Source organism: Sceloporus undulatus, chromosome 6, assembly GCF_019175285.1.
Source record: "Sceloporus undulatus isolate JIND9_A2432 ecotype Alabama chromosome 6, SceUnd_v1.1, whole genome shotgun sequence".
NCBI lineage: Eukaryota > Metazoa > Chordata > Lepidosauria > Squamata > Phrynosomatidae > Sceloporus > Sceloporus undulatus.
The window spans coordinates 165430644-165448782 of record NC_056527.1 but is presented as its reverse complement, the minus strand read 5'-3'; the positions used below and the strand labels follow the sequence as shown (position 1 = coordinate 165448782).

At 44.8% G+C, this 18139-nt stretch overlaps 1 protein-coding gene across 1 annotated transcript in view; it reads left to right on the top strand.

Moving 5' to 3' along the window:
- The first annotated feature begins 1105 nt into the window (after nucleotides 1–1105).
- The window catches only part of SYNM (synemin), an 18285-nt gene continuing 1251 nt past the window's right edge, over nucleotides 1106–18139 (top strand). Inside the window, 5 exon segments of the mRNA XM_042474017.1 lie at nucleotides 1106–1297; nucleotides 1300–1361; nucleotides 14223–14293; nucleotides 15426–15499; nucleotides 16140–18137. Coding sequence (XP_042329951.1) covers nucleotides 1123–1297; nucleotides 1300–1361; nucleotides 14223–14293; nucleotides 15426–15499; nucleotides 16140–18137 — 2380 coding nt within the window. The 5' untranslated portion in view covers nucleotides 1106–1122.

Genomic DNA, 18139 nt, shown 5'->3' with positions numbered 1-18139 from the left:
TCATTATGTATCAAATGTAACAATACCCAATGTACAGTTTAATATAGTTGAATAACAATGCAATTTATTAAACAATGTGTTCTGTTATTTCATTTGGATTTCCCGGGGAGGGACGCCATGTGCTTCCTCGGGCTGAGAGAGTGTGACTTGCAAACCAAAGGAAATGTACCAGTAAGTTAATGTAGCCTCTTATACACGAAAGTCCTCTGGGATTCCTGCATGGCTCCCCTGCATGGCAGAAAGGGATGGCCTTTAGGGACTCCTCCAGCTTTCTATGTATTCCTGCATGGCAAAATGAGATCCCCCTGGATGGCCTTTGGGGGGAGGTCTCTCCATCTGCTCTATGTATTCCTGCACAGACTGTATTCCATTCTTCTCTTCTCTATGCTAGGCTCTTTCTTTTTATAAAGCTGCAGTTGTTGGGAGCGGCTGGCCCCTGGCCCTAAGGAGCCAGTAGGGGCCCGCCTTTGGCCTTTCCCTGGCAGAAAAAGCCTGCTCCCTCCCACCTCCTCCTCCTGTTTTCCAAAAGAGCAAAGCACAGCCCTGTGCTGGATCTGGCTCAGAGCAGAGAGGATGGAGTGGGATGAGCAGCAGGAGCTGCAAGAGCTCAACTCCCGCTTGGAGCTCTATGTCCCCGGGTCCGGGCCTTGGGAGGAGGAGAACCGGTGCCTGGTGCAAGAGCTGCGGGGGGCTAAGAAGTCGAGGAGCCAAGGAAAGGATGCCAAAGCTGGCAGAGAAAGAAGTGGCAGAGCTGCGCAAGGCAGTGGAAGCTCCATCACTCCTGCAGCCAAGCGTGAAGCCCAGCGCCATGCAATGCTGCAAGAGCGTGCCCACCTGGAGAGCTTGGCCCCAAGGCAAGGAGCTGCGCGCTCAGGTACCTGGAGCCCCAGGGTGTCCCCTGCATGGGGAACTAGAAAGCCTGGGGAGGGACTGTGCCGCTTTGGAAGCGCCCTCTGGAGCGGCTTCAAGGGACGTTGGCAGCTGCAAGAGGCAAGGAAGCCGCCGCCCTCCTTTGCGGAATTGCCCTGCCACTTTCAGGTTGCAGCAGCATCATCACCAGCAGCAGCAGCAGCACAGGTTTCGCAGCAGCAGCAGAAGAAGCCATGGAGACTTGGTCTTGCAATGGAGCTGCGGAGGGAGCCTGGAGCGCTATGCACCGCCCCCAACAGCTGGAAGAGAGGCCAGCAGAGAAGGAGACCCCCGCTTCAGCTCCAGGAGCTCCGCAGCCAAAAGCAAGAGAGAAAGAGGCACCTGGAGCAGCTCCATCGCACCTGGAGGGAGCTCTGCGCCCTTGGAGAGGCCTGGAGAAGGACTCCCGGGACCAGCAGGACAGGCAGGGCCAGGAGCTGCTCCAGTACCAGGTAAGGAACCCACCTCCCACCCCCAAGGGCCAACCTGCCCCAGACCCCCCTGGGCTTCCAAAGTTTGGTCCTCCAAGTGTCTTTGGACCTCAGCTCCCAGAAGCACAGCCAGCTTGATCAAGAGTCGAGTTCTGGGAGCTGAAGCCCAAGACATCTGGAGACCTGAAAAAACCTGGAGGACCAAAGTTTTGCCCAAGGGCCCTCCAGGTGTTTTGGACTCCAGCTCCCAGAAGCTCCAGCCAGCTTGGCCAAGAGTCAGGAATTCTGGGAAATGAGGTCCAAAACAAACCTGGAGGACCACCATTGGGCAACCGCTACTCAAAGGTGTGACGTCCACATTTGGTCCTCCAGTGTTTTTGGACTTCAACTCCCAGAAAACACCTGGAGACCAAAGTTTGGGGAACCAATCTCCTGGGGTTGAAGTTTCCATACACTAGACTTCAAACCTACCCGCCCCAGTGATTCCCAACTTTGGTCCTTCAGATGTTTTGGACTCAGCTCCCCAGCCAACTTGGCCAAGAGTCAGGAGTTCTGGGAGCTGAAGTCCAAAACACCTGGAGGACCACAGTTTGGGAACCACTGCCCAAAGGGATGAAGTCCCAGACTTTGGTCCTCTGGGTGGTTTTGGACTTCAGCCCCCTGAGCAATGTTTCCAAACTTGGTCCTCAAGGTGGCTATTCCAGTTCCTTTTTTTCATTGTTTTGTTTGTTTTCAGCAGCATAAGAAAGGTTTGTAAAATACATAATGTATATACTCCAGTATAGTTAAGTTTAGAAATTTAGGTTTAAAAATTGACCCAAAAAAACTGGTCGACTTACCACAGGTCAATGTTAGTACATTTGGATACACACACACACCCATATATATATATACACAGTGAAATTAAAGAGTTTAATCTGTCCTAGAAGCACTGACCCGCTTCTACTCTCTCATCCATCCAGCCTTTAGTATATACACTAATAGTTATGCCTGGCTGGAATTTTTGTAAGTTCTTTGGAATTGTTTTCCTTTACTTCACCTTTACATCCGTCATTATATGTCCCTATGTTTTACCCTGACTTATCCATGGGTCATATGAAAATCCATAACGTTGGTCCCAAAACTGCCCTAGAACTTATATATCATAGAATCAGAGAATAATAGAGTTGGAAGAGACGGCAAAGGCCATCCAGTCCAACCCCATTCTGCCATGCAGGAAATACAAATCAAAGCATTCCCGACAGGGGTCAATCCAGCCTCTGTTTAAAAAGACCTCAAGGAGGGAGACCTCCACTACACTCCGAGGAAGGAGTTTGTTCACTGTCGAACAGCCCTTACTATCAGAAAGTTCCTCCTAATGTTGAGGTGGAATCTCTTTTCCTGTAGTTTGCATCCATTGTTCCGGGTCCTGTTCCTGAGCAGCAGAAAACAAGCTTGCTCCTTCCTCAATATGACAACCCTTCAAATATTAAAACAGGACTATCATATCACCTCTAACCTTCTCTTCTCCAGGCTAAACATCCCAGCTCCCTGAGTCGTTCCTCATAGGGATGGTTTCCAAGACCCTTCACCATTTTAGTTGCCCTCCTTTGGACACGCTCCAGTTTCCAATGTCCTTTTTAAATTGTGGTGCTCAGAACTGGACACAGTATTCCAGGTGAGGCCTGACCAAAGCAGAATAGAAGGGCACATGACTTCCCTGATCTAGACACATATTTCGTTGATGCAGCCTAAAATACATTGGCCTTTCAGCTGCCGCATCACACTGTTGACTCAGTTCAAATTGTGGTCTACTTGGACCTCCCAGATCCCTTTCACACGTAGTTTCATTCAGCCAGGTGTCGCCCACTATATCTGTGCATTTCATTTTTTTTCCGCACTAAGTGCAGTACCTTACATTCTCCATGTTGAATTTCATTTTTGTGAGCTTTGGCCGCTGTTCGAGTCTACCAGTTCATCTTGAATTTTGATTCTGTCCTCTGGGGTATTAGCACTACTCCCCTAGGTTGGTGTCGTGCAAATTTGATGAGTATGCCCCCGTTCTGTCATCCAGGTCCTTGAATAAAGATGTTGATAACACTGGGCCCAGGACAGAGCCCTGTGGGACCCCCCACGGTCACTTCTCTCCAGGATGAAAAGGAGCCATTGTTGAGCACCACTTTGGGTTTGGCCGGTCAACCAATTACAAATCCATGTAACAGTTGCCTTGTCTAGCCCACAGTTTACAGGCTTGTTTGGCAAGAATGTCATGGGGAAATTGTCAAAGGCCTTACTGAAATATGGTCGACTTATAGCGAGTGTTTCCTTGGTTATCTGATCTCCTGTTTGAAAGCTGCTGGATCTACTCTCAGCCGCAATAAGCTCCTGGGGATCACTTTTGATGGCATTTTGGGAGCAAGTGCAGGGGTGGGTGGGCATTCTGGGCCAATGAAAATAAAAATCTTCTGCCGGTTCAGCCTGGTGACCAGAGATGGTGACTAGATTGCTGCCTTGGCTCTGGGCCATATGGCTGGGGGATGCTGGGAACTACAGTCCCCCCAAACTGTGATTTTTTTTTCAGACTCAGCTTGAATGTAATGGCACAGGAATCCATTTCTGGATGGAAAACTTTGCCTTCTGAGCACAGTAAAATCAACACAGGAGGACTGGAGCACTGGAAAACAGATCATCAGAGGGCTGAGCACAGGACAAGAGTTCTCTTTGGAGGAAGGGAGGAAATAGGAGCGTCTAGGCACACCCACCCACCCTTTGTGTGCTTCAAATAGCATTGCCTAGTCTAGATTAATTGCATAGCAGCCAGCCTGAAATATTCATAGAGCCTTGGGTAAAATGAATGTGTGGGGAGGGCAGGGGACCTGTTGTCCACGTAGGACAGAAATGTGGAGAACCTGAAATGGCTGCCGACAAAGTGTCCACTATATTGCCCCTATATCAGATTAGGGAATTTGTTGCCATTACTATCGACGATAAACCTTGCTCCCTGGCTCATGTTTCTTGTGGTGATTCACTTGTGCACATATGATCCTGCACATGCGACCACCAGATAAATGTGCCATAGACATCCCATAGACAATACTCACCTCAGCGGTGATATCAAAGACCCTCAGGTTTTTGTAAGAAAGGCCCTACTGGATTAGACCAGAAGTTCAGGGTGAGCAAAGTTTGAGCATCAGTTTTGCGTCACTTTTTGGAAGCTGCTAAGGGCTGGAACTTCTGGCAAAATGCAAAAGCAAAATCTAAGAAGCAAAGCCAAAGTGAGTTTCTAAACTGCTTTTTGGTCCCCAACAAACTTGTCATATTTTGCTTCTTATATTTTGCTTTTGCATTTCATGGGAGCCCAGCCCTGGGCAATGGTGCAGATAGGCTATGGAAATGTGTCCCATTGCTGATTTTGTATGTGAATGGTGTCTTTAGATGTTATGGTGAGCCCACTGGGGCTGAGGGTGCGCCAAGAAATGAGTGACACATTTCCATGTCCATTAGATTAGGAGATGTCATAACAAACTGCAAGTGAACTCTCAGTTCAGGGATCTGCTGGGCCAAAGCGGTCCCTGCGTTTCCTGTGGCAGCATTTCTTTTGTTCCCCTTGGTCCTCTTAGTCACACGCTGGTGGGCTCTCTTGTCTGTGCTCATCTTGATAATGGCTTCATTGTAAGCAAAGGCCATTGGGGTTGGAGAAGGCTGCGTGTCAGAGAAGGGGCAGGATTTGGTGCGCCGGGATTTCACAGTGCCACTGGCAGGAGCGAGACTGCTGAGGATGCACATTGTTACCGAACCGGCTATTACATTCAGGATGGGAAGGTGTGGCCAGTAGCCCAGTGATTAAACATAATGCGTAGCACACTGACAAGGGATTGGAGATGCCATACACAATGATTTAATTTGTTAAAACCTTCCGATGAAGAAATTAACAAGACCTTTTTTATCAAAGCGGGAGTCTCTTTTACACAGGATATTTTGTGCAGATGAAAGGTAATCATGGTGGTTTGGAAATACTACAAACCATGGTTTCCCATCTAGGTAGCAGCCAACCAAAGGTTGGCTATCCAGATGTTACACCTAAACATGGTTAAGGAAACTATCAATGTTTGTTTATTTAGTGTGCTTGTTTTTGTGTGCCTTCAAGTCATTTCAAAGTTATGGAGACTCTAATGAGAACCTATCATAGGTTTTCTTGGCAAGTTCTTCAGTTTGGCCATGACCATCCTCGGAGGCGGAGAGAGTGTGACTTGTGCCTAAGGGTTTCCATGGCTAAACTGGGGGTTTGAACACCAATCTCATTGGTCTTAGTTCAGTGCTTCAAACCAAACACCACACTGATGGTTTGTACTTACAATGTATTTTTATGACAGTGGCATCTTCCATTTTACTGAATCATGTATTTAATGGGACTGTGAAGCATTCATTGAGGTCCTAGAACCAAACCCTAGAGGATACCAAGGGCCCACGGTAAATGCAAGAATTTTGTGTTGGGGATTGCTATTACAAGTGAACTAGCAACAAATCACAGATTGTGGAATCGCACTGTTTAAGATTCTGTTCGCTCGGGTTTAAACCCTCCCATTTTTGTTTGCCTTCTCTTTAGTAGCTAGTTGAATACTAGAGCACCTAAGGGCCTCAGTCCTTGTATGGTTGTGCTGTTTTGGCCATTCTCCTCCACTTTAATTTAATTGATGTTTTAAAGCTGTGTTTTGTACTTCTGCAAACTGGGGAATTTGTTATGGGCTTGCTGATAGTGTGAAAATTGGTTGGTACCATTTTGCAACAGCAAAGTAGAATTTTGGAACTACAGAGGCGGGCATCTGTGGCATGAGGATGGGTTAAACTGCTTCAATTGACCCGTGTAGACATGGCCTCAACTTTTATGGTCTCAATTCCCCTGTTCTTGTCCCCATCTACTAGGTCTAGGCTGCTGAATCATTTGGTGATGGCTTTTTGAGAACTATGCTTGCGATGGTGCCATGTGCAGCAATGTAATCCAGGACTTCAAATTGGCCCACCCTGATGCCAGTGGCCTGTTTGTTTTGAAAGCCTCACTGTGTTTTGCAACACCATGTGTGGGCCTAGGTTCAGGTACTATATACAAAGCTGTGCCCAAAGTTTAGTGGTGGACTTTGGCATGCAGGGAAAATGAGAAGCGGCCTTGGAACTGAGGACAGACCGTTGGCGCATCTTGCCCAGTATCATTTACTCTCCAAACGTGGCAGTTGCTCTCAGTCTTTCCAACACCTGTTACTGGAGGAAGCCTTACCTAGGACTTATCACACACAGGCAAATTGGGGGCAAATTGGTTAAATACCGCGTGCCGAAACGGTATTTAAAAGTCCACAGAACACAGCAAAAGTGGGTTGTTTTGCAGACCGTGTTGATGTCAATGAGAAATAAGTGACATTAATCCGAACGGAAAGTTGACATAAACCCCCTCCTTTTTATTTTCAGGGTCTTCCCATAGTTATTTCTGCAGTCTTTTTTGGACCTACATCTTCTTAGTCAGTCAGATAAAACATTTTCAGAGGACCCGGGGATGAATGTTTTATCCTATCTCTCTTTTGTGGTGGCGGTTCTTGGTGGGGCCGTTTGTCACTGCTGGCCTGCGTAAGGTGCCACATGATAGCAACCTTCAAATAGTTGAAGGGCTATCGCAGCACATAGATCCAGAAGAGAAGGGTGTGAACCAGTAGCTTTCAGGTTACAAGCCAGGGGATTTGAAGTACAGTACCTGATGGCATGAGCTCTTCATTACGTGGAACAGTTGCACTGGGAGGTGATGGACACACTCTCCGTAGAGGTGTTTTTTTGTTTTTTTTCTTTAAAGCAAAATCTGGAAGGCTCCCTAATGTGGGATGCTATTAGTAGCAGATATCCCTCATTAGTAGAGGGTTGGGTTATATGACCTTTTCCGTTCTAGGAGTCTCTGTGTCGTAAAAAGATGTAGAGCTCAAGCTGTGCTGTGAAGTTAGATGCATCTTTTACAAACATGTTTGCTTGCAGAGTTTTTTAAAAATGCTGGAGCATCAGGTTCAGGGTACACTTCCTGGAGAGAGAGATTTTCCTCAAACTGAGGAAGAAGAAGGAGTTAAACCGCTGGTGGGTCCTGCTGCAAACCCTTGTGCTTATGAAATAGAGTGGAATTTATTGTAGATCCAGTGGGTTTTCTTATAAGGCGTCAGTAGCGTGTCCTGTTAGAGTAGGGTTCCCAGTCTGGGCCATGGAGACCTCCTGAACAACCCCCCTCTCCAAGCATGTCTTTCTGGGTAGAAGACAGCCCTCATGTATTTGAAGATGGCTGTCGGGTGTCCCCCCTTCAATCTTTTTATAGCTATTTCAACCATTTTTCACAGGTTCTCCTAGCACCTTGGTTATTTATAATAGGGCAACCACACTGCAAAACGTCTATAGGTTGAAAACAGGAGGAGGTTACACACATGAGCGGCGGTGGGTCTCGCTTTCAAACGAATTCAGCTCTCTTGGGGGGAAATTACATTATCCATTGCGTAGTCCAGATTCTTATGGATTCAATGGATTCAGTGAATTCAAATTCACCCACAGAGGGAACTGTAGGAAGAGTGGCCCTGCAGTTCTTGGATGTAAGAAGAACAGTTGAATGTTACTGTGTTTTCCTCCTGGAGTCAACTTGACATCGCTTCCTCCCGCCTCCTGTGGAACCTCGATCGGGTTTCCCAGACTTTTTTTCAGTAGTGTTCCAAAGGGAATAGGTTACACATCTTGTAAAATTAGCATTTTAACACATCTGTCCGTACTGAGTTACCGCATTCCTTCCCATCAAGCTGAGCAGTAGGAGGCAAGCATTTTCTCCTTCACTAAGCTCTGCTTGCATTTTACGTTGGAAGTGACTAAAGAATCAATTACGAAAACCCAGTGGAGATCTCTGGAGCAGAGAAAGCAACATAAGACCTGGAACAATAGATGCAAGCTACAGGAAAAGAGATTCCACCTCAACTTAGGAGGGACTTCCTGAGAGTAAGGGGCTGTTCGACAGTGGAACAACACCTCTTGGAGTTCGTAGAGGTTCCTTCCCGTTGGTGGTCTTTAAACAAAGGCTGGATGGCCAATCTGTCAGGGATGCTTTGATGGAGAGTTCATGCATGATGGGGTTGGACTGGAATGGCCCGTGCGGTCTCTTCCAACTGTGAATCTATGATCCTATAATGGCAAGAGATCCTGAAAACGAAGCTGTGTACAGCTCCATGTCCTCTCCCCTGCTCCAGTAGTAGTTAAGTCCCAGCAGCTGAAAAGTCCCAGGGATTTGCCACTATGAGTCTTTTCTGGCTCAGATGCTGGATAGAGTGACTCAGAGATGAAGAAGCAGCTGGTCTGGACCGGAAGGGAAAGGAAATGAGGGTATTCTTCCAAATAGGGTGCACCTTCCTTCCCTCTTCCCTTGCAGCCCTTCCTTCCCTCTGAGTCCACCTCCATCCTCCTTCCTCTCGGATGGTGCCTGTGCCTCTCTTGTCCAAATGGCCATATTGGTGAGAGGGGCTATTGTAGAAAACATAGAAGGAACCATCTTGGAGCACAGCAAGGGGGCCCATCTATTTCCAGGATTCCATCCACAAAGTGGAGAGGTGTTGTAAGATTTTCATGTGCCAAGAATTGGACTTTTAGGTGCTGTGTACCTTACTTTGACAAAGTGGGTTCACTCTTTGATGCACCCACCTCAACAGTCATAATACCTGGAAAGGACTGAGACCGGTGGAGCGTTGAAGCAAAGCCGCCTGGTTTTCCCTGCCCATATGTCACCAGGCTTACCCTTGCATTAGATTGGGGATGATGGTACGGTGGGGGGGATACCTGAAATGAAGCAAAATGCGGAACCTAGGTGGTGTCTGCATGGGCCAGAATACTTGAGAGAGACCAGAATATCCTGGCCCCAAAGTGGCCCAGCCTCCACCTGTAACCTAGGACCCCCATTGCAAGTTGGGTGGCTATTTACATGACACATCCCACTATGTCCAGGTGGTGCATCGCTTGCTTTGAGGTCAGAATGAGGTTGCCCAGCATCAGTCCTTATGGCTGCATGCATCACTGATCTCAGAGCAACCAACACATATACAAACAGTGAGGCCTCCATATCTTCTGGAGCAAACAGTGTGCAAAATCATATTTTTAGGGTGTTGGCTTCATAGCTTTGGTGCTGGACGGCTGGACAACATCTGGACTGTTCACACCAGGAATTGGGTCCTGAGTTATCCAGACTCCCTGCTCAGAGGACCAGGGGAGGATGTTTTAGTGGCGCATGCAAACAAGTCCTCTTATTCTTTTATGTCTTCCTTTCTCTCAGTAGGGGACCCAGATCTTCTTAGCTTTGTGTTTGAGTCCTAAAATTTCACTGCTGCAAGCAATTTAGCTATCTGAGCTCACCCTGTGTTCCTGTGTGTACAACAGCTTTCGATTGTGTTTTTGGTTTAGATGATCAAGGAAGCCCTTGAGGAAGAAAAGCAGTTCTTCTGACCATGTTCCATCGCAGAGTACCTAAAGGACTACCATGAGCCTCCTCCAGGTGAAAGCGGGCTCAGCCTTGAATTGCCACCTACAGGTAAGCATTAATAAAATTACAGATGATGGTCCTAAAGATGCATTTAAAAAAATCTCTCTACAGAATTTCGGTTCATTTGAGAGATAAAGGGAAAACTAGGGACAGGTTCGAAAGGTTCTTGCTTGGGGAAACATCTCAATAAGTTTGGACAAAGGCTGCAACAGGTGGATCGAGAGCAACCTTAAGTGGTGTGTGTGGCTGTAGTATCCTTAGGTGGAGGTGAACTTGATACCAATGTTTAAACATTTGAAGGGCTGTCCATGTTGAGGAGGGAGCAAGCATGTTTTCTGCTGCTCCAGAGATTAGGACATGGAGCAATGGATTCCAGCTACAGAAAAGAGACTCGCAACCTCAGTGTTAGGAAGAACTTCCTGAGAGTAAAGAGCTGTTCAACAGTGGAAGATGCTGCCCTTGGAGTGTGGTTGAAGTCTTCTCCTTGGAGATGTTTTAAACAGAGGCCAGATGCCATCTGTCAGGAGTGTTGTGACTGTGTATGTCTGCATGGCAAAATGAGTTGGACTCGGTGGCCCTGTGTGGTCCTCTTCCAACTCTTATGACTATTAAATCAATTCAGGAATGTATGGGGGAATGAACAAACTGAAATCCAGATAAGATGGAAGAGCGGTTGGTCACAGAGTTGTGGAATGTGGGTATATGGACGTGTACGTCAGACATAGCGTGTATTCCCTTGAAACAGCAGGGGTCCTGTTTTGTGGATATTCTTCTTGGACTTATTACTTTCTCTGGGCCAGCTCCTTGTCTGTTGCAAGGCATTCCCTTGCCAACTTTGGCCTTTCCCAGAGACATTGGGTCTGGTGTCAGTTATCCATTGCCGTGTCTCCGTCCAGAACTGGATTACTGGCAGTGATTTATTGGGGCTTGCCTTTGGACTTTTGAAAGCACCTGGGAAGTTTTAGTGCTGGCAGACTCACTGTTAGCTGATGCTTGAAAACTGGAAGATATCACTATGAGGTAATGTCATTTTATAAAATGGCTGCTCCCAGGGGACTTGAAGTTTGTTTTTGGTTTTTTTGTCATTGTCCCTGACTTTTTCTAAATGGCCACTACTGTACCTCTTTAAGAAAAATCTAATTAGATATTGTTTGCAGGTTGGCCCTCCTTTTTCACAGGGGATCCTTTCCGGAACCCCCCTGCGAATCAGACACGTTGCCTATATTCAAGCCCATAGGCTTGAATGGGGCAACAGGTCCAAGAGTGCGCGCACCCACGAGGGCTGTACCCCATTGAAATAACGGAGGTCACTCTTCTGTGAAGTATTCAAGACCACGAACCTCCAGTCAGCGACAAAGGAGGATGAACTGTATTGTCATCTCATATACTGAGATATTCTGGTAATATGATGACACCAATGGATACCTAGGTTTGGCACCAGCAGAGTTACTGTTCAACTCAATAGCAATGGTGGTAAAACCTGAGGTTTGCCATTCCTATGGCAGGTGGATCCACTAGACAGCCCTTGTCTACACTGCTCCTGTCCATAGACAGTTTGATGCCACTTTGACAGTCATGTCTTCCATCCTATAGATTCTTTGGATTTGTCATTAATATTTTGAATTCTCTTTTCTATCAGGAAAGCTCTCCTAGCAGGGAATTCTCTCACCAAAAGTGCAGCCCACAGGATTCCTTTGGATAGAACCAATGACATTCAAGCGGTATCAAGGTTGCTTTAATATATAGTAATAGATCTACTACTCGGGTTGCCACTACAACACTGTAGAAATAATGCAGTTTTGACATCACACATTAGCGTGCCATGGCTCCATCCGACAGGACATTCCAGCTAAGCTGGAAAAAACTGGAATGTAAAATAGCTTTAGTGCTTCCGGTCCTTGGTTAGGATTAGTTACAAGATGTCTTAAGAGGCTCACGCGCCATGTCTACTACCTGGTTTCGTGGGAATGGATAATAAATCAAGAAATGTTGCTTGATTTTAAAAAATAAGTGCACCAGGAAATGTGTTTTAAATGGGGTTTCCATTTGACACGGTTTGCGGTCAACTGGAAATGGTTTGATGGGTGTGTGAAGTTTTTTTCTGCCTTCTGTTAGAAAGAGAAAAGGGACAAAAGAAGAGGGGAAGTTCCAAAAGTGTTTCATCTAGTTAGGATGCAAGCTCTGCTCATAAATTTTCCCAATGGAACTGATCGCTTACTGTCTTCTCTGTTGCTCCAACGTGCTTGATGGCATCCATCCAGACTCTATGAAGAAAGATGATTTGAAAGGGGAAAAAAAACAAACACAGTAAATGAGTCTCTGGTCCTTTCATTTCTCTAGAGTGAGAAGTTGCAGCATTGGCTTCATTTTCTGTGGCACCAGAGCTCTCGGGCTAAATGTCCTCACAGAATTCCATACCGTTTTGACCCATGGCGGTTAAAAGTGGTGTCAATTGGATTATTTCCCCATTGTGGGGTGCAGCCCTTGCAGTAACTTTCGCAGCGCCTCTTGAAAACTTTGGCCGTTGTGGTTGAATTGCTTCAAGACTTGCCTGGTACAGCTGGGTTGACTTGGCAGGCCTGTGTCACACATTGTGTAAAGAAAAACTGGGTGCAAAAATACTGTTGTCGACCTTGCCCAAGCATAGATTTGCTCGAAACAAATGAACCACTTTGTGATCTTCAATTCCTCATTCCTTTGGACAAACCTTTTAAGTGGAGTTTTTTAAATGTTAAAGTTTGTTTCAGCCGTCCATGGTTTGGGATTCAGTTCCCTCCTGTGTCCTGCTGCCCTTTGCCTTATACAGTGCATGTGCTTGGAAATTATTTTTAGTGACTTCATCGTTGCTCTAGCAACAAGCAAACTGTTGTTTTATCATCCGCAAAAAATCCTTTAGTCAAACTTCCCGCATTCCTTGCTTTCCAGTTAACAGCTTTCAGGGACTTCCTAAAGGAACAGAAGTTGGGAATATAATGCAATGTTCTCGGAAGATCATGTGCAAGTTTCTTCCACTTTGGAACATAGCATTTTAGAGGAACAAGGAGACTTTCGTCTTTTCCTTAAAAAATAAAAAGAGAGTTTTAAAAAAATCAAAAGGTCAAGGAAAATCTTAACCGTATGTTTATAAAATTGTTTTTATCCCAAAGCTTGCTCCTAACAGAGGAATGGCTATCTAGGTGCCTTTCTGCATTTAAAGGAAATTCCTCCAAAGGTATCAAGGAACTGGAATTCAGAGGCATAGCCATGTTGGTTTGGAATATCACTGTGCAAAGGGATCTAGTAGCACCTTTGAGATTAACTGTGGTCCAAAACACACTGCAGAAATAATCCAGTTTGAGACCACTTTAACTGCCCTGGCTCAATGCTAGGCATTTCTGGGAACTGTAGTTTTGTGAGACGTTGCCAATATACACTAGCACTGAGCCAGGGCAGTTAAAGCGGTCTCAAACGGGATTATTTCTGCAGTGTGTTTTGGACCTGTGCAAAAGAAGTTGTAGCATAGATGCCAGCTACAGATGCTGGTGAAACATCGGGAAGAAACTTTTCTGGAACATGGCCACATAGCCCGAAAACCCCACAAAAAACTATGGATGCAAGCCATGAAAGCCTTCGACTTTATATTAAAACTGGTGCATTGAGAATTGTGGTTTTGGCGTCCAAATAAAAAAGGTCAGGCAAAGTGAGGAAGGAGAATGCAGATACAGCAAATAGAAATGTTCTGGGTATGAATGATTTCAATGCGTCACTCAGTGCAATGCTGGAAATGGCAGGAGATCATAGAATCATAGAGTTGGAAGAGCCCACAAAGGCTATCCAATCCAACCCCATTTTGCCATGCAGGAATACACAATCAAAGGCCTCATTCCCACTACCTTTTAAACCGGATTGTGATTCAGTTTGAACCAGTTTAAAAGACCATGGTTCCCACTGAATCTGAATCTGTGAAATGATTCCAAAAGGGGGGCCCATGCTCAAGACCCATTTAACCCGCGTCTTTTTGACGCTGATTTTTGACACTTCTTTTTCAATAAGTCGATTCCACACAAGTGTAAACCACAATCGGATCGGAATTGATTCAAATTCCCCCTTTGGTCATCTGGAACAGAATCATTTTGCATCGACTCATTCATGAATGGGAACCACAAGTGGGTTATTTTGATGCAATCAGATGACAAAAAATGCTATCGGGGCAAATGTAGTGGGAACCACGATCTGATGTCAAATTGATCCATCGATTCTGATCGGAGACCAATTTATCTGTAAGTGGGAATGGAGCCAAAGTATTCCCAACAGATGACCATCCAGCCTCTGTTGGAAAACCTCCAAAGAAGGTGACTCCACCTCACTCTGAAGAAGCATTTTCTTCCCAGCAGATATTTCAGTTTTATCCTGAACAGAACTGGTTACGCATTCATGAAGCTGTGTGGCTACAATCCCTCTTTAGGTAAACTAGAAGAAAAATAGTCAGATTGAATGCAGCGGCAACCATACCTTGGATTGTTTCGCTGTGTTTATGTTTTTTAAAAGGCCAGTGTCTCCGCATTTCGAATTGCTTTCCAGGCGCTTGAAGCTCCGATTATCAGACTCTTCCAGACAGAGCAGTTATGGATCTTAAGTAGCTGTTCTGTATTATCTGTTCAAAACATATGCCGGTGTGAAACTCAAAATGTTTCAGCCAAGTGTTAGAAATGAAATTGCTTAAATTGCTTGTTGTCTTTAATGATCGCTGAATTTAAAATCTGCAGTTGGAAAACGTCGGGATTATTACAGTTTTCGGTATGCTGCGAGGCATTCATGCCATCATCTTGGGACAGATTTATTGTTCCTTAATTCTGTGTTTGATTCACCAATAGAGCACTTTTTAAAATGACATGAGAATAGACTTTTCCACCTCCGTTCTGCAGCGTGAGTCTGCTAGGTTTTAACAAGTGAGGGAACAGTATCTGAAACAACGGCTGTAATGTCCTGATAATAGCAGTTGTAAAAAGGAAGTCCTTACTGCACAGTCAATCTTTTTCTCTTTAAAGGCTGAATTCCAGTGCATCCCAATTCATGAAGATTTTCACACTCTAGGAAATAGTTGAGTGTCTCTTATCTGGAATCCTGAAATCAAAAATACTCCAAAATCCACAATTGTCCATATGAGTGGCTGGGATAGTTTAGTGCTTTCTGATGGTTCAGTGGACACAACTTTTTTTCATGCACAAAATTGTTAAAAATACTGTGTATAAGATTACGTTTAGGCTATGTGTATAAGGTGTATACAAAACATAAATGAGTATCCAGTTTAGACTTGGTTCTCATCTCCAAGATATCGCATTATGCAGATGCAAATATTCCAAAAACTGAAAAGATCCAAAACACATCTGGCGTTTTCAGATAAGGGAAACTCACCTTGTATGCCTGGGTTGGGCCCCTGTCCACAGGAAAGGCTGTTTAATTGTGTTTTTTTAATCCTTAATAAAACTATGATTTTTTAGAACATGGCCACATAACCTGAAAAACCCACCAAAAACGATGGATGCCAGCCATGAAAGCCTTTGACTTTATAATGTTCTTATTTTTTTGTGTTACAGAGCTTTGCTGGAAGGAGAGAGCAGTCAGTGGATTCTTATGTGGGATGAAGAGCATGGAAGGAAATTACCGCCAGGTTTGGATTGCTAACCAATATTTATTGATTTAAGATCAGGGAGGGGAAAAGATATGTATCCCTTATTTCTACCTTAGTAAGAAGTGGCTCCTGTTGTACTGCAGTTCCCATGATCAATGGCTATACTGGCTGGGGCTCATGGGAGTTGCAGTCCAGCAACATTTGGAGGACCAATAGTTGCCCACCCCAAAGGACTCCCTCAGCTGGCTGTGAAAGTGGAAGGTATATGTCTAGGATTAGCAGTTGGAAGTGTAAAATACCTGGCGTTACAATTTACTTTGTAGTAAATTCCTGACAGTAGCTATGAATTTGTTGTCATAGAATTGCATGTAGGTGTGCCAATATTATTTGCTTCTTTGTGTGCAAATCACATTTACTTTGCCAGTCGATGAGGCAAGGGACTTGTAAGTAAGTGTCTTAGACACAGAGCCTACTGACATTATATAGCTGTTTATGTTCATTATATGTTTTGGGAAGACAAGCATGACATAAATGGGTTTGGATTGCAATACGGAGTCCATCTTTCGCAGAAGTGTTATTGCTACAATTAGATATCAACCTATTGTGCTGCTGTGTTTGAACATTACTTAAGTATAGTGCATTTAGTGTCATGATTTTAATTTGTTTTATCTACTGGCAGGTGTCCGGGACATGCTTTATGAATACAGCAACCGCCATTTGGCTTATCAAGAGAAGAAAGGAAAGAGAGCTCTCCCGGCAATCCAGAATGTTGACACAAGATATAAATCCCCTTTAACAAATATTAGCAGCTCCGCGATTTATTCATCTCAAACAAAAACCGAGAGAACGCAGGGAGCTGCTCCTGGGAAAAGTTTAAGGAGAGATGCTTTCAGGCCGGAGTATCATCCTTCAGCTGTTATCAAAAGGGATGCGACTCGGACAGAGCAAAGAGCGACCCGAACCTTTACTCAACCCTATCTTGTTAGCCAAGCAAGTGAAACTAAACAAACAATCCTTCCTGAAAGGAAAAGAACTGAAGCTGGAAGTACTGTGTCTTTCTCAAAAGAATCCACAAGTATCCAGAAACATACCACAAGTCCAAATATATCGGCAAATATGAAAACCAGAGTTAGTATTCCGACATTTCCATCTCACGGCCTGAGCTCCAGTTCAAGAGAAACTAAATACGAGAAAACCATAGAGAGAACTCATCCCAATGATCAGGTCAAAGACAGTAAGCTGGTGAAAGAGGGAAAGACTGTTTTGCTAGAAGAAAGCAAGGAAAAAGAAGCACTAGCCAAAGAAAGAACATCTCCTGATACTGAGAGGTTTAGAGAGAAATCGGTTAGAGTAGAAGAAAGAAGTGCTAACTTTGAACCGAAAACCGAAATTAAGCAAGGTGAGAAAAAGCAGACATTGCAAGAATTTACCCTTATACATAACAGAACAAATGACAGGTTTATGGCAGATACAACACCCAAGGATGTCATATGGCAAGAACAGATTAGAAGAGATGCATCAGAAAAAAATGTTCCGGCAGATAGAAAGATGGGGGAAAGTCGTTCGTTTCAAAAGGAGAGAAATGTGAGCATGGTGACCCAAAGCAAAGAAGCTGTTGAGATCCCTCTCCAGTCGGATGTGCGTACTCATGGCCAGACATTGAAGACCAATAATACAGAACATAGGCCATCTTCTGGAGGAGGTCAGAAGGGTGAAGCCCCATTTAAACTCACCATGGAACTAAATAAAGATAGAGTAAGTGAAGACGAAAGCTCTAGGATGGATACCTTACTTACAGAAAGTATAGCAGAAAACATTGTTTCGGACATTCTTAAAGGTTTTGTGCAAAAGTCCTCTGAAACAGGACCTTCCGCTGCTACCAAATCCACCGCCTTTGAGAAGAAAGAAGTTTTATCGGATGGCAAATTAAAGACTGAAATCAATGTACAGGCCACCCTTCAAGATGATATGAATGTTTCTGATGATTTTGACCTGGTAAGTTTCTTAAAGAAAGATGCTAAAAAAGTGATGGAAGAGAGTAAGGGAACTCCATCCAGAGGTGTAGTAGAAGACATAGTTAATGCTCGGGTGAAAGGGATGGAGGGCAAAGACAAAAGGACCGTTCACGTTGAAATTGTTGAAGAGCCGCTAGGATCTTCAGCCGAGGAACGCATGGAGTTTTCAACACCATTTGAAGTGGAGGAAGCAGAGGATATGTTACCAAGTATGACCAAACGTCCATACCATAGTGATGAAGAGAGACGTACCACATATTTTGACAGTGTAATAAAGGAAAAACAACCCAATGTGATTGTGACCCATGTTGAAGAAGTAGCTGAGGGGGATGACGTAGTTGATGAAGAAAAGTACTTTGTGTCTACTCCAGATGAGCATCCTTTGGGCCACGCGGACAATGAAAGCTCCGTATACGGTCAAATCCATATTGAAGAAGAATCAACTGTTAAATACTCATGGCAAGATGAATTTCTTCAGGGATCTCAAACAAAGATAGGTGAAAGTACAGGGTCCCCAGAGTTAATCTATCAGGTGATGGGAGAAGAGGCAGGTGCCTTTATTTCAAAGGAAGATGCTCCAAAGGAGCAGGTGGCACATGCTGAATCCATTGTTATTGAGAAGGAGATTAAAATACCACATGAGTTCCAGGAGTCGATAAAAAGT